The 15,000-nt window shown below is 35.9% G+C and overlaps 2 protein-coding genes across 2 annotated transcripts; both read right to left on the bottom strand.

Annotated features, from left to right (window-relative positions):
• Positions 1–1,894: 1,894 nt before the first annotated feature.
• LOC137653266 (actin-2, muscle-specific-like) lies at positions 1,895–3,205 on the bottom strand. The gene has a single exon (XM_068386637.1). It carries the CDS (start codon positions 3,138–3,140, stop codon positions 2,007–2,009), a length of 1,134 nt encoding a protein of 377 aa, XP_068242738.1. The 5' UTR covers positions 3,141–3,205; the 3' UTR covers positions 1,895–2,006.
• Positions 3,206–13,139: 9,934 nt separating this feature from the next.
• On the bottom strand, positions 13,140–14,426 carry LOC137653265 (actin-2, muscle-specific-like). The gene has a single exon (XM_068386636.1). The coding sequence runs from the start codon at positions 14,386–14,388 to the stop codon at positions 13,255–13,257; it is 1,134 nt and encodes a 377-aa protein (XP_068242737.1). The 5' UTR covers positions 14,389–14,426; the 3' UTR covers positions 13,140–13,254.
• Positions 14,427–15,000: the final 574 nt, after the last annotated feature.

The following is a 15,000-nucleotide window of genomic DNA, read 5'->3' as shown; positions in this document are numbered from 1 at the left end:
GTGTGCCCAAGTGTACCTTCAAGCAAGAGAACTCTACCCACAGATAGTGCAAGTCCAGGGTACAGAGGCTAGGGCACTACTCAAGACTAGAGAACATTGATTTGATTTTGGAGTCTCCTTCTCCAAGAAGAGTTGCTTACCATAGCTAAAGAGTCTCTTATACCATTACCAAGATAAAACCTCTCACTAAACAATTACAGTGCAATAGCTAGAACCGTAAGCAAAGAAGACTTGTTTGATAATCTCACTGTTATCAAGTGCATGAGGACAAAGGCGAATGTGGTAAGATTAGGCAAGACTACTAGGTGTGTGGGTAGGCAACGGAAAAATGAGCCGTAACCAGAGAGAAGGGTCCAATGTAGTACTGTCTTGCCCGTTAAAGGACCCAATAACTCTACCGGAAGCATCTTAACGGGTGGATACTGAAAAGACAACAAATCAATACAAACAAATAAGTCCGGGACTTTGTTTGCATGTTCACTGAGTTATGCATGAGTGATAAGACGGTCCACTGTATAAGAGCTTCAAGACTGCCAATATTGACAGTAACGGGCGCTGTGTAGATAAGTGTCATGGTCTGCAATACTCAGTGCACCATGTCAAAGAGATAAGGAATGCCTAATGTAGGATCATATACCCATTAGACAAAGGAAATTTTCTCATTGGTGTAAGAGTCTTGTCTTTTCTCCGGAGCATATTGGTAATTATTCTTATTACTCACGTAAAAATCTCAAGTAAATAGAACAACAGTATCTTTGACTTTTTGTATGATAAAGGAATTACTATAAGATTATGGCATATATGCAATAATAATACATATATACTTAATTATACATACATACATATATATTGCATAATAATACATATATACTTAATTATACATACATACATATATATATATATATATATATATATATATATATATATATATATATATATATATATATATATGTATATATATGTATGTATATATATATATATATATATATATATGTATATATATACTGTATATGTATGTTTATATATATATATATATATATATATATATATATATATATGTGTGTGTGTGTGTGTGTGTATGTGTGTGTGTGTGTGTTTGAAGCCCATTATCATTTAACCAAGAATATTAATGTCATGCTTGGGGTTCTGAAAATGTGGATGTAGTAATAAAGAGAAGAAAAGTATGATATTTCTATGAAATATTAATTTCATGGAATTAGAAAACCAACATTAATAAAGCACGTTGTGCCATACTGAACCCTTAATCAAGTGAAAAATACAAGACTGAAGCAAACAAGTCAAGTAGAACCTTTATAAGAGATCATGCTTGATCAGTCGAAGTCAATAAGAATGACATGTTTGAGGGTTCTCTTTGGAAATGTGAACTTTTACAATATGCTTGACAACTATCTGATTGTTTATATGTTTTCATATCGTATTTATGTGGAATTTTTTCCTTTGAAATAACTTCTACGCGCGAATTTTTATGAATGTTCGTCTTTTATTCCTTTCACCATGGCTATGAGCTCAACCTTGTTCACTACTCTGCTCGCTAACGCACATTTTATTTTATACTATGGTCATATTACGAAAAGGTTATTTTCCTCTAATTAATATGTGAACAAATCAAAGAAACTTCGAGGTAACCATTTTCAATCTAAAACTCAGTTTTCAAAGAAAATCAGAAAAAAGGAAAGTATATGATTCAAACATTTAAGTTTAAAAAAATATTTATAAATTGCAATATGTTATGAAAAAAAAAGGTAGGCGATATATACATTGTATTCCCATGGTTAACATACTGAAGATGCATATTGCTGTAGAAATGATATTATTTGAAAAAAAAAAAAAAAAAAAACAATGCTGAGGATGATGGTATAATAAAACAAAAACATCACTCCATAACCTTTTACTACAATAAAACCAAATTTATCTTTGTTTCATGGAATGAAGGAAATTCTCAAAAATGTCATTATTAAGAATAAAAATATATAAATATTTCATGCTTAGAAGCACTTGCGATGGACAATTCCTGGACCAGACTCGTCGTATTCTTCCTTAGTGATCCACAAGGCCTGGAAGGTGGACAGAGAACCAAGGATAGAACCACCGATCCAGACAGAGTACTTTCTCTCAGGGGGAGCAACGATCTTAATCTTGATGGTAGATGGGGAGAGAGCAGTGACTTCCTTCTGCATCCTGTCAGCAATACCAGCATACATGGTGGTACCACCAGACATGACAATGTTGGCCAACAGATCCTTCCTGATGTCAATGTCGCACCTCATGATGGAGTTGTGGACAACCTCGTGAACACCAGAAGATTCCATACCAAGGAAGGAAGGCTGGAACAGGGACTCGGGAGCACGGAAACGCTCGTTGCCAATGGTGATAACCTGACCGTCAGGAAGCTCATATGACTTATCAACTGAAGAGGAGGCGGCAGCAGTGTTCATCTCATTCTCGAAGTCCAGAGCAATATAGCAAAGCTTTTCCTTGATGTCACGGACAATCTCACGTTCAGCAGTAGTAGTGAAGGAGTAGCCACGCTCAGTCATGATCTTCATCAAGTAGTTGGTGATGTCCCTACCCGCCAAGTCCAGACGGAGGATGGCGTGGGGAAGAGCGAAACCTTCATAGACGGGCACCATGTGGGAGACACCATCACCAGAGTCACAGACCTCACCAGTGGTACGACCAGAGGCGTAGAGGGAGAGCACAGCCTGGATACAAATGTAAGTGGCAGGCATGTTAAAAGCCTCGAACATGATCTGAACCATCTTCTCACGGTTGGCCTTTGGGTTGAGGGGAGCTTCAGTGAGCATGGTGGGGCACTCCTCAGGGGCAACACGGAGCTCATTGTAGAAGGTGTGGTACCAGACCTTCTCCATGTCGTCCCAGTTGGTGATGATACCATGTTCGATGGGGTACTTGAGGGTGAGGATACCACGCTTGCTCTGAGCCTCATCACCGACGTAAGCGTCCTTCTGACCCATACCGACCATCACACCCTGGTGACGGGCACGGCCAACGATGGAGGGGAAGACAGCTCGAGGAGCGTCATCACCGGCAAAGCCAGCCTTGACAAGACCGGAGCCATTGTCGCAAATAAGCACTGCCGCCTCTTCTTCGTCACACATGGTGGTGGTTGGTTATGGTTGGTTATGGAGAGAAGTGGTTTCCTACAATCCAAGAACAAGAATTTTGTTAGCGTTTATACGGTGGAAACAAAATCCTCAAGGCTAAAACATGCAAATCCCTAGATAATCTGGAATACACATAAATTTAGCAAAAAACACCATAAGTGCAAGCCTCTGAAAGTTCTATACATTTAATAATTCATGTGTATAATCATTTATCTTAAATGTATAAGTATAGGTTCTATCTGACGAGTGAATTTTCTTAGTTCAAATTACTTATAAAATATGCAAAAAATTTGATAAAGAAAAGAAAAACTCTGATGTGAAAGGAACACAGGCAGATAACTGGACATACAAGGAGTGATGGCTGTCAAAATGCTTCAATAAAATGTAAGCTTAAATCTAATTTTGGTGAGGTACCAATCCTTATTGGTAAAATGAATATGTTTAAATCTGTAAGTTGCCGTATGAAAATGTATACAGTATCTAACGAGGCAAAAGAGAAAAGAAAAAAGAAAATTTCAGACCATTCTTCGTATATGCACATTTGAAGGTGATTTGGGCAAACTGTTTTTTTTTCTCTCTCTCTAATATTTTATGAAGCTTTATAGAATCTTTGGTGTTATTCCAGTCATTAATGTTCGGTGTTATTCCAGTCATTAATGTTCCAGTATACTATTGGTTTGTGATGTTCACGGAAAAGTACACGTTACAGAGATATATTGCTATCTAAATATATCTGTCAGCTCACGGCAGCAATGATAAAATTCAGCGCAATTATGAAGTATCTTACATTTCCAATCATTACTATTCAGCTAAATTATTTTATAATCAATAAATTGATATTTGATTCTGTTCCCAATCATGAAAATTATCGGTAGCTCACTACTCTGTGATATTCAATTTTCATTGAATTTACATTTTACCCATGAAATCATTTCTACAAAACTCTATCTGTTCTACACAGATATTTAAAAGATGAACTCATCTAAAATCACAAACTTTTTAATTCATCAAACGTATATAGAATAGTTTGTTTTTATATTACATGTCAAACGAAAGAATATGGTCTACTTTTCGATTCACAGGCCATATGACTGTGATTGAACTGAAAGTTGTGGTGGACAATTAAAAGAAAATATATATAAGAACGTATATATTTTCCAAGTTAGATTTGAAACACGTAAACTGGATCTTATCAATCTTTGTACAAGAAATTTTCTGATATTGAAACAATTGTGATTCGGAGTAAATGGTTATTTACTATTCTTGGATTGGCGTTTAATTTTAAGTCATTTGAGAAAAATTGGTACATAGTTAAATGTATTATCGCATAAATAAAATAATCATAATTTATCGTATCATGATGAAGTTGCAACTATTTAAAATTTATACTTTCTATTATATAAAATCTCTGCACAATACTTTGTCTGCAAAAACTATTGCAAGTACTATTCCCAGTAGTTAACTTCACTATCACTGGATTTTCCTATCAAACTGCTTATAACCATTGTTCCCCTAAGAAAAAACTTCAAATAAAATCGGCATTTCCAGTTAATTTCCTATTCTATTTGCAATAGAAATAATGAGTTCCCTTCAATCACAAAGATCCACGTACCCTGCTCGAGCCCGGAAAACTAAGACGGCCAGTGTAACAAAATCTCTTATATACTAATGTCGGAGGAAGTCCTAATCCCTCTTGCAGGAATTTTTTTCGCCGCCTCGCCAAATCAGTAATAGAAACCGGGAACTGAAGAAGAAATCTAGATCCGAGTAGGCTATTTAGAAAAAATACTTTGGGCTTAGTTCCACTACAATGTGCTTTGGTTGCTTGCATCCCCTCTAGGGAGGTGAGGGACAAGGCCACCAGGAGAGAAATTTTGCTTGCAGGTGACCGAGCGAATAAGTTTGTTTCTTTATTCACTTATCTATTATCGTTATGTATCGACAAGGAAGGTCATGAGTAAGCGTGATATGACTTATTGAAGAAATATTATGAGACCACGAATGCGCTGCATGGCCATTCTCTGTAATTCACGTAAAAAAAAAGAAAAAAAAAAGAAAAAAAAACTAACTAACTTTGAGAAGTAAAGTGAAAAAGTGCAAGAATGGAAGTTAATGTTTAGCATGTGTTGTTGGAATTATAAAGAGAGGAAAATTAAATAATTAAATATATGTATTACAAAGATGCAACAACATGAATGCAACAGATTAAACTGAGAAGAAACAGTCCATAAAAGTAATACTCGGTCGAGACAAATAGTTACGCGGAAAGGAAGGACGAATTCAACACAAATAAAAAAAAGCAGAGGTGCCAAGATGATTTTCTTTGCTAGCACACATGAACAACAGAGGATTCAAAGGATGTAACATATATATAAACATATTTACTGTAAGTGAAACATGAACCAGAATGTTTTCAGATGACTTGGGCAAGGTAAAAAAAATCGAAGTCGGTATATATATATATATATATATATATATATATATATATATATATATACTGTATATATGGAAATTCGAGGGTATTATATATACAGACACAAACACACACACAATAAATATATATATATATATATATATATATATATATATATATATATATATATATATATATATATATATATGTGTGTGTGTGTGTGTGTGTGCGTGCGTGCGTGCATGCGTGTAGTATTCACGAAAACTGACACGTGATGAGCATAACATATGTACTAAAAGCCACAGAAGGAAAAGTGGGAAGACTTGATTGGAGTTAGTATATTCGTTTTCTTTGTGACATCGACCTTCTCACGAGTAACTAATAAGACGAAAATAGTAGACAAAATCAAGTCTTCTCACTTTTACTTCAGAGGTTTTAATACACAACAACGACAAAAAGTGCAGCCCTTTTTAGTTGACATGTCCTCATTCATGTGTCTGGGGTTTGGCCAGTTTTCATCACCACGCTGGTCAACTGGATTGATGATGGTAGGAGACTTAAATCTGATCGCTCGCAACAAACCAACCGAGTATGGGTGACCCTGACTAGTGCACCTTTGCTGATCATGGCGATACACAAACTATTTCACTACATTAATGTATCTCCTATCAAACACACACGTATATAAATTTATATATATATATATATATATATATATATATATATATATATATATATACTGTATATATATATAAACTGTATATATATACAGTATATATATATATATATATATATATATATATATATATATATATATATATATATACTGTATATATATACAGTTTATATATATATATATATATATATATATATATATATATATATATATTAAAATAAGCCCTATATTTTAATACCTTAACGTCTGGATTCTCTCTCATACCTCGGGACCAGAGACCCAAAGGGGAACCAGTCAAAGATAATAGCTTCTGGCCGGTGGAGAAATCAAACCCTGGTCCAGGACAGAGCATTTAGCCACGAAAAAAGATAAAAGTTGATGACAATTCTTCTGTTCTTATACCTATCGAATTCAAGTTTTTTGTACTTAAAATTGAAATCAACCCATCTTCACCATCGTGGCTAGTTGGCATATTTGTACTTGGCCCTCGAATAATAATAAATTTTGCATATTTAGACGTGTTTTTTTTCATATTCAAATAAGCCATATTTTTTAATACCTTAATGTCTGGATACTCTCTTATACATCGGGATCAGAGACACAAGGGGGAACCACTAAAAAACGATAGCTTCTAGCAGGCCGAGGAATCGAACCTGTACGAACTAGCTATGATGGTGAAGATGGGTTGATCTCAATTCCAAGTACAAAAGATCAGAATTCGAAAATTATAAGTACAGAAGAATTGTCGTCAACTTTTATCTTTCTTCGTGGCTAAATGCTATGTAACAGCGATGTGCTGTACAGAAATCCCATGATTGTTGATAGGAAGTTTGTATGACTGACCTTGAATTTAGTACTGCCTTTCACAGTGTTAATCATGAGGACAGTGTTTTCAAACTGAAAAGTTTGGGAGTTGGTGGGTCTTTTCTTATCATTACTATTGAATTTATAAATAATAGATCACAAAGAGTTGCTTTTAATGGCCACCATAGTGAGTACAGGAATGTAATATCTGGTGTTCCTCGGGGTCGTGTTCTTGGCCCATTACTTTTCGTACTACATACACATGATATGTAGTTTGACCTAGAAAACAAACTCGTTGATGATGCTACTCTCTTTGCATCAATTCCATCTCCTGAATGTAGATCTGGGTTTGCTGAATCCCTTCATAGAGATCAAGCTAAAATTAATGCATGGTGCAAATTATGGGGCGGCATAAAGGTGAATAAAACTCAAAGTATTATTGTAAGTATGCCGAGAACAGTGGCTCCTAAATATCCGGATCACAGCATTGATAGTTTCTTCAACTCCGCATCACTATTTTAAAATTTTAGGTGTGATTCTCGATGGCAAATTTACTTTTGAGAAACACATTAGGTCGGTGATCAGTCTATTTTGAAGAAATAATTTAATTCTTTTATTCTACCTTGTTTCGAGTATTGTTCACCAGTCTGGTCTCCAGCTGCTAATTCCCATCTTAATTTGTTGGACAGGAACTTAAGATCTACTGAATTTCTTTTTCCTGAGCTACATATTAATCTCTGGCACTGTCGTTCTATAACTTCGTTATGCAAGTTGCATAAGATTTTTCATAATTCTGACCAGCCTTTACATTTATATCTTCCCGGACACTACCTTCCTGTTCGTAATACTACGTATGCAGTTAATTCTAAAAGTCATGCCTTCTCCATCATTAGGCTCAATATTACACAGTATTCCATTAGTTTTATCCCAACTAGGACCAAGTTGTGGAATGATCTTCCTAATCGGGTAGTTGAATCAGTTGAACTTCTAAAGTTCACAATTGTAGCAAATGAACAGACTGACATAAGACTCTTTTTATAGTTTATAAAATATTCTATTCTAATTGTTCATTACCTCTCATATAGTCTATTTATTTCCTTATTTCCTTTCCTCCCTAGGCTATTTCTCCATGTTAGATCCCTTGGGCTTATAGCATCTTGCTTTTCCCGTTAGTGGTGTAGCTTAGCTGGCAATAAAAATAATCAAGGAGTCATCGTCTTCGTCCTATTGCCAATCATTCTTCAAGTTTTGTTAGGGTTTAGTTTCATGCCTCATAATTTGCGCCAGAACTAATTTGAATTAGTTTTCTATTAAGGGATTCAGCATCACAAGATCTACATTCAAGAGATTGAATTGAGGCAGAGTAGGATCATCTGCATATGCAACACTCTTATTTTCAAGGCCAAAACACATCATATTTATATAGTATGAAAGGCAATGGGCCAATAACATTACCCTGAGGAACAACAACTATTCATTGCAATCTATTACTTCAAAATTCAACAATAATACTAAGAAATGATTAAGCTACTTCCACCTACTTTAGTTTGAAAACAGAGGACTCATGATTTAAATGGTCAAAGGCCGCACTAAAATCAAAGCCAATCATACGAACTTCCTAATCACAATCAAGGGATTTCTGCACAGCTCTGGAGATTATAAGAAGGGCACCACATAATTCAAAGCCTTTGCGAAATCTAAACTGCAAACTCAGGAAGAGATCATTACTTTCGGTATTCCTATTTGAAACACTTTTCCAAAACTCTAAATAATGTGGAATTATGTATATCAGGCAATAATCTGCAAGATACAGCTGACAAAAAAAACAATTTACCTAATGGAGTAACATTACCAGTTCTACAATGAGTGTTAAAAGAACCTCTTCTCGCCAACTTGAGGAGCTAAGATATCGGCGGTTTTTACCTTTATAAACAACAAAGGAAAAATATCATTTGGGTCTACACCTCCTTAATCATTAAGGTCCATCAAGAGTGCTTTGAGTTCACCAGGCCGAAAAGCTAAACTAGTTAGTTTAGCCACAGCAAACCAGGAATGAGAAAGATCGAGTTTCTCACTACTCTCCTTACTGTCTAACAAATAAGCCAAAATGGCTACTTTTCCTATGGACACTGAGTGACAGAGCCATCTGGTTTAAGCAAATCAGGAACTGTTAAGTCTACACAGCAAAGAGTACAGATTTAAGGGTAGCCCACAAATTATGTTCAAGGGTTGTACAAGAAAGGGCTTCTTCTAAACTCTCTTAGCAACAGATCTTTACTGAGTATAGTTATTCATAATCAAATATATGTTACCCTTTCAAAGATGATAGCCCTGATTCTCCGAATAAGAACTTCTATAGTCATCATTGAACTAGGGTCTTTCTATCACTCGGAATTATAGCTCACGAAATGAGATAAAACACGCTCTATACAATTGTCACCGTTTAAAATGCAAAATATCAAACAAAATGCAATGTGTTTATACATACAGACAGAAACGCACACATATATACACACACAAGCACATACACATACTGTATATTTGTGCGTACTTCCAGAGAGAGAGAGAGAGAGAGAGAGAGAGAGAGAGAGAGAGAGAGAGAGAGAGAGAGAGAGAGAGAGAGAGACCTTACCTTATTGCCTTATTTTTTGTTTGGGTTCCCCCAGGTCCCTCAGTGTGAGGCACCTCGTATATCCACCAGAGAGTTGCTAATGCACCTTCCGGTGTATTTTGCATCTTCCAGTCTTGGATGGTCCGGGATGCATCTTAGGTATTTATCGAGCTTATTCTTAAACACATCTACGCTCCCTCCTGATATGTTTCTTAGATGAGCTGGCAGCACATTAAATAGTCGCTGCATTATCGATGCTGGTGCGTAGTGGATTGATGTCCTGTGCACCTTCCTTAGTTTTCCTGGTATATTTTTTGGGTACTATTAATCTACCTCGGCTTGCTCTTTCTGATATTTTTAGCTCGATGATGTTTTCAGTAATTCCTTCTATTTGCTTCCATGCTTGTATTATCATGTAGAGTTCTCTTCTCCTTTCTAGACTGTATAGTTTTAAAATTTGCAGTCTTTCCCAGTAGTCAAGGTCCTTAACTTCTTCTATTCTAGCAGTATAGGACCTTTGTACACTCTCTATTTGTGCAATATCCTTTTGGTAGTGTGGGTACCATATCACATTGCAGTACTCGAGTGTACTACGTGCACAAGTTTTGTAAAGCATAATCATGTGTTCAGCTTTTATTTTTTTAAAGTGTCTGAATAACATTCCCATTTTTGCTTTACATTTAGCCAACAGTGTTGCTATTTGGTCATTGCATAACATATTCCTATTTAACATTACACCAAGGTCTTTAATTGCTTCCTTGTTTGTGATTGTCTCGTTATTAGGTCCCTTGTATGCATATACGCATATACCATTCCTTCTCTGTTTCCATAATTCATTGATTCGAAAATATCGGAGTTAAATACCATCCTATTTATCTCCGCCCATTCATATATTTTGTTTAGATCTCTTTGTAGCGAGTTCCTATCTTCATCACAAGTAATTTCTCTACTTGTGTCATCGGCGAAACTTCTCACTACAGAGTTTTCAACATCACAGTCTATGTCTGAGATCATAATAACAAACAGCAGTGCAGCTAATACCGTACCTTGTGGCACGCCAGATATTACCTGAGCTTCATCCGATTTCTCGTCATTTGCAACCACTATCTGTTTTCTGTTTTGCAGGAATTCTTTTACCCATTTTCCTATCTTTCCCACAATATTATGCTTTCTCATTTTTTCTCTGATATATTATGGTCTACCTTGTCAAAGGCTTTTGCAAAATCCAGATAGATCACATCTGTGTCTTTTTCATTTATCATATTTTTGTATATGTTTTCATAGTGTGCTATCAGTTGGGATTGTGTACTTTTTCCGGGCACAAAACCGTGTTGACCTATATTAAACAAATTATTTTTAACCAAATGATCCATTATTTTCTTTTTTATTACCCTCTCATACACTTTCATAATATGTGATGTTAGACTAACAGGTCTATAATTGCTTGCCTCTAGTCTTGATCCACTTTTGAAGATAGGGGTTATATAAGCTAATTTATGTTTAACATATATCTCGCTCATATCTACACTTTGTCTTAGCAGTATTGCAAGCGGCTTCGCGATAGTGTTTGCAGTTTTTTTTTTACAAAATCGCTGGAACTCCATCTAGTCCGGCTGCTGATCCATTTTTAATTTCGTTTATAGCCTTGACAATATCTGCTTCATTAATATCTATATCCGTAAATATTCAACATTTCCTTCTCTCATTTCTGTTTCATTATTCTCATTCGCAATTCTTGGCGTGAACTCACTCTTATATTTTTCTGCTAATATGTTGCATATTTCCTTTTTTTCATTCGTTAGCCGTCTTTCAATTCTTAGAGGGCCTATTTCTAATCTCCCTTTATTCATCTTTTTTGCATAGGAGTAAAGTACTTTGGTTTTTTTTTTTTTTATATTTTGAAGTGTCCTTTCTTCTAAGTCCCTTTTTTCATTTTTTTTTTTACTGTTTAATCTTTTGTTCTGCATTTTCTATCTTACATTTTATTTCCATCATTTTCCACACATTTTTTTTTTTTTGCATGATTTTTCTTCCACTTTCTAATTTTCTGAAATAAGATCCTTCTTTCTCTTGGTATGCATGTCTTTTGTTTATTGTTTTTCTTCGGTACATATTTTTCAACAATTTTCTCCAGTATTGTGTACAGTATGTCCGTATTTACCTGTATATTATCACTTACAAACACATTTTTCCATTCTTTATTCAGTTCTTCATTTATTTCTGACCATTTTATATTCTTACTATAAAAATTATATTTTCGATATCCTTCCCAACGTTTTGTGCTTTGATTAATTCTGTGATCACTTGCTTTGGAATGGACTATTAATTCTATGACATTATGGTCTGGAATTCCCGTGTTATGCACTATTATTTCTTCAACATAATTCACCTCATTCACAAATACTAGATCTAGGACATTTTCCTTTCTTGTTGGAATGTGGTTTATTTGTTGCATATTATGTTCTAATAGCATATCTTGAAGCTTTTCAAATTGCCTCTTATCTTCTGCGCTACTATTACTCTCTTTTTTATATGTATACATACAACCACTTTCTTCTATCCGTTCTTTCCAATCCACGAAAGGAAAGTTAAAATCTCCGGATAGGAGTATATTCCAGTCTTTATGGTTTCTACATATATCATCTATCTTTTTCTATTATTATGTCAAACTCCTTAGTATTTGGGGGTCTGTAAACTACAATATTCACTAGTTTTTCAGATTCAAATTCTACCGCAATCAATTCACATTCTGTGAGAGAGAGAGAGAGAGAGAGAGAGAGAGAGAGAGAGAGAGAGAGAGAGAGAGAGAGAGAGAGAGAGAGAGAGAGAGAGAGAGAGAGAGAGAGAGAAAGAGAGAGCTTCTTCAAGTGTGATCCTCTTCCATTCTTAGCAAATAATTGGAAACCTTAATTCAAAAAGCTTCAAAACTTACGGCAATCTCAAAGAGATGAATAAAGTTTAACATGAGGCTATATACAGTAGTACTTATCCTGAACATTCCTAAAATGAAAGCAATCATTTTATTCATGAAGAAAAAGAAGTTATTTACGGAGAAATATTAGCATTAACCTTTCATAGTGCAAATTTTGGTAGAAGTGCAATTTGATAATAGAAATTGAATTGCTACATTGAACCTTAAACAAGTGAAAAATACATGCCTGAAAAAAACAGGACATGATAGAACCTCTATAACAGATCGTGCATGATAAGTCAAAGTCAACAAGAATGACATATTGAAGGTTCTCTTTAGAAATATGAACTTTTCACTGGGCTTGAAAACTTTAAGAAAAAAAAAAGAAATTACATATGATTCCATCATTCAAGTTATAAAGATCAATATAAAAGATCGCAATATTTTACAAATATCGTGGGTGATATAAAGATTGCATGCCCATGTTTACCATACTGAAGATGTATATTCCTGTATAAAGGATATTATTTAATTTAAAAAAAAAAAAATACCGAAGATAATGGTATAATAAGAAAAACTTTACTCCATAACCTTTTATTACAATAAAACAAAATTTATCTTTGTTTCATGGAATGAAGGAAATTCTCCAAAATTCGAGATAAAGAATGAATAAAAAATACAAATATCTTATGCTTAGAAGCACTTGCGGTGAACAATTCCTGGACCAGACTCGTCGTATTCTTCCTTAGTGATCCACAAGGCCTGGAAGGTGGACAGAGAACCAAGGATGGAACCACCGATCCAGACGGAGTACTTCCTCTCAGGGGGAGCGACGATCTTGATCTTGATGGTAGATGGGGAGAGAGCAGTGACTTCCTTCTGCATCCTGTCAGCAATACCAGCGTACATGGTGGTACCACCAGACATGACAATGTTGGCCAAAAGATCCTTCCTGATGTCAATGTCGCACCTCATGATGGAGTTGTGGACGACTTCATGAACACCAGAAGATTCCATACCAAGGAAGGAAGGCTGGAACAGGGACTCGGGAGCACGGAAACGCTCGTTGCCGATGGTGATGACCTGACCATCAGGAAGTTCATAGGACTTGTCAATGTTGGAGGAAGCAGCAGCAGAGTTCATCTCACTCTCGAAGTCCAGGGCAATGTAGCAAAGCTTTTCCTTGATGTCACGAACAATCTCAAGCTCAGCGGTGGTGGTGAAGGAGTAGCCACGCTCAGTCATGATCTTCATCAGATATCTGGTGATGTCTCGACCAGCCAAGTCCAATCGGAGGATGGCATGGGGAAGAGCAAAACCTTCATACACAGGAACCATGTGGGAGACACCATCACCAGAGTCACAGACCTCACCAGTGGTACGACCAGAGGCGTAGAGGGAAAGCACAGCCTGGATACAAATGTAAGTGGCAGGCATGTTAAAAGCCTCGAACATGATCTGAACCATCTTCTCACGGTTGGCCTTTGGGTTGAGGGGAGCTTCAGTGAGCATGGTGGGGCACTCCTCAGGGGCAACACGGAGCTCATTGTAGAAGGTGTGGTACCAGACCTTCTCCATGTCGTCCCAGTTGGTGATGATACCATGTTCGATGGGGTACTTAAGGGTGAGGATACCACGCTTGCTCTGAGCCTCATCACCGACGTAAGCGTCCTTCTGACCCATACCGACCATCACACCCTGGTGACGGGCACGGCCAACGATGGAGGGGAAGACAGCTCGGGGAGCGTCATCACCGGCAAAGCCAGCCTTGACAAGACCGGAGCCATTGTCGCAAATAAGCACTGCCGCCTCTTCTTCGTCACACATGGTGGTGGTTGGTTATGGTTGGTTATGGAGAGAAGTGGTTTCCTGCAATTCAAGTACAAGAATTTTGTTAGATTTTATACGGTGGAAACGAAATCCTCAAGGCTAAAACATGCAAATCCCTAAATATCTGGAATACACATAAATTTAACAGAAAACACCTTAAGTGCAAAACTCTGCAATTACTATACATTTAATAATTTATGTGTATAATCATTTATTTTAAATGTATAAGTATAGGTTCTATCTGACAAGTGAATTTTCTTAGTTCAAATTACTTATAAAATATGCAAAAAATTTGATAATCTTTCCCTAAAAAAAATTAAAGAAAAGAAAAACTCTGATATGAAAGGAACACAGACAGATTACTGGACATACAAGGAGTGATGGCTGTCAAAATGCTTCAATAAAATATAAGCTTAAATCTAATTTTGGTGAGGTACCAATCCTTATTGGTAAAATGAATATGTTTAAATCTGTAAGTTGCCGTATGAAAATGTATACAGTATCTAACGAGGCAAAAGAGAAAAGAAAAAAGAAAATTTCAGACCATTCTTCGTAAATGCACATTTGGAGGTGATTTGGGCAAACTGTTTTTTTTTTTTTTCTCATATT

This window comes from Palaemon carinicauda, chromosome 14 (assembly GCF_036898095.1).
Source record: "Palaemon carinicauda isolate YSFRI2023 chromosome 14, ASM3689809v2, whole genome shotgun sequence".
In the NCBI taxonomy this organism is placed as follows: domain Eukaryota; kingdom Metazoa; phylum Arthropoda; class Malacostraca; order Decapoda; family Palaemonidae; genus Palaemon; species Palaemon carinicauda.
This window is presented reverse-complemented; position numbering and strand designations above follow the sequence as displayed.

Excerpts from the sequence above, each read along its gene's own strand:
- LOC137653266 (XM_068386637.1), bottom strand. The coding sequence starts at position 3,140 with ATGTGTGACGAAGAAGAGGCGGCAGTGCTTATTTGCGACAATGGCTCC.
- LOC137653265 (XM_068386636.1), bottom strand. The coding sequence starts at position 14,388 with ATGTGTGACGAAGAAGAGGCGGCAGTGCTTATTTGCGACAATGGCTCC.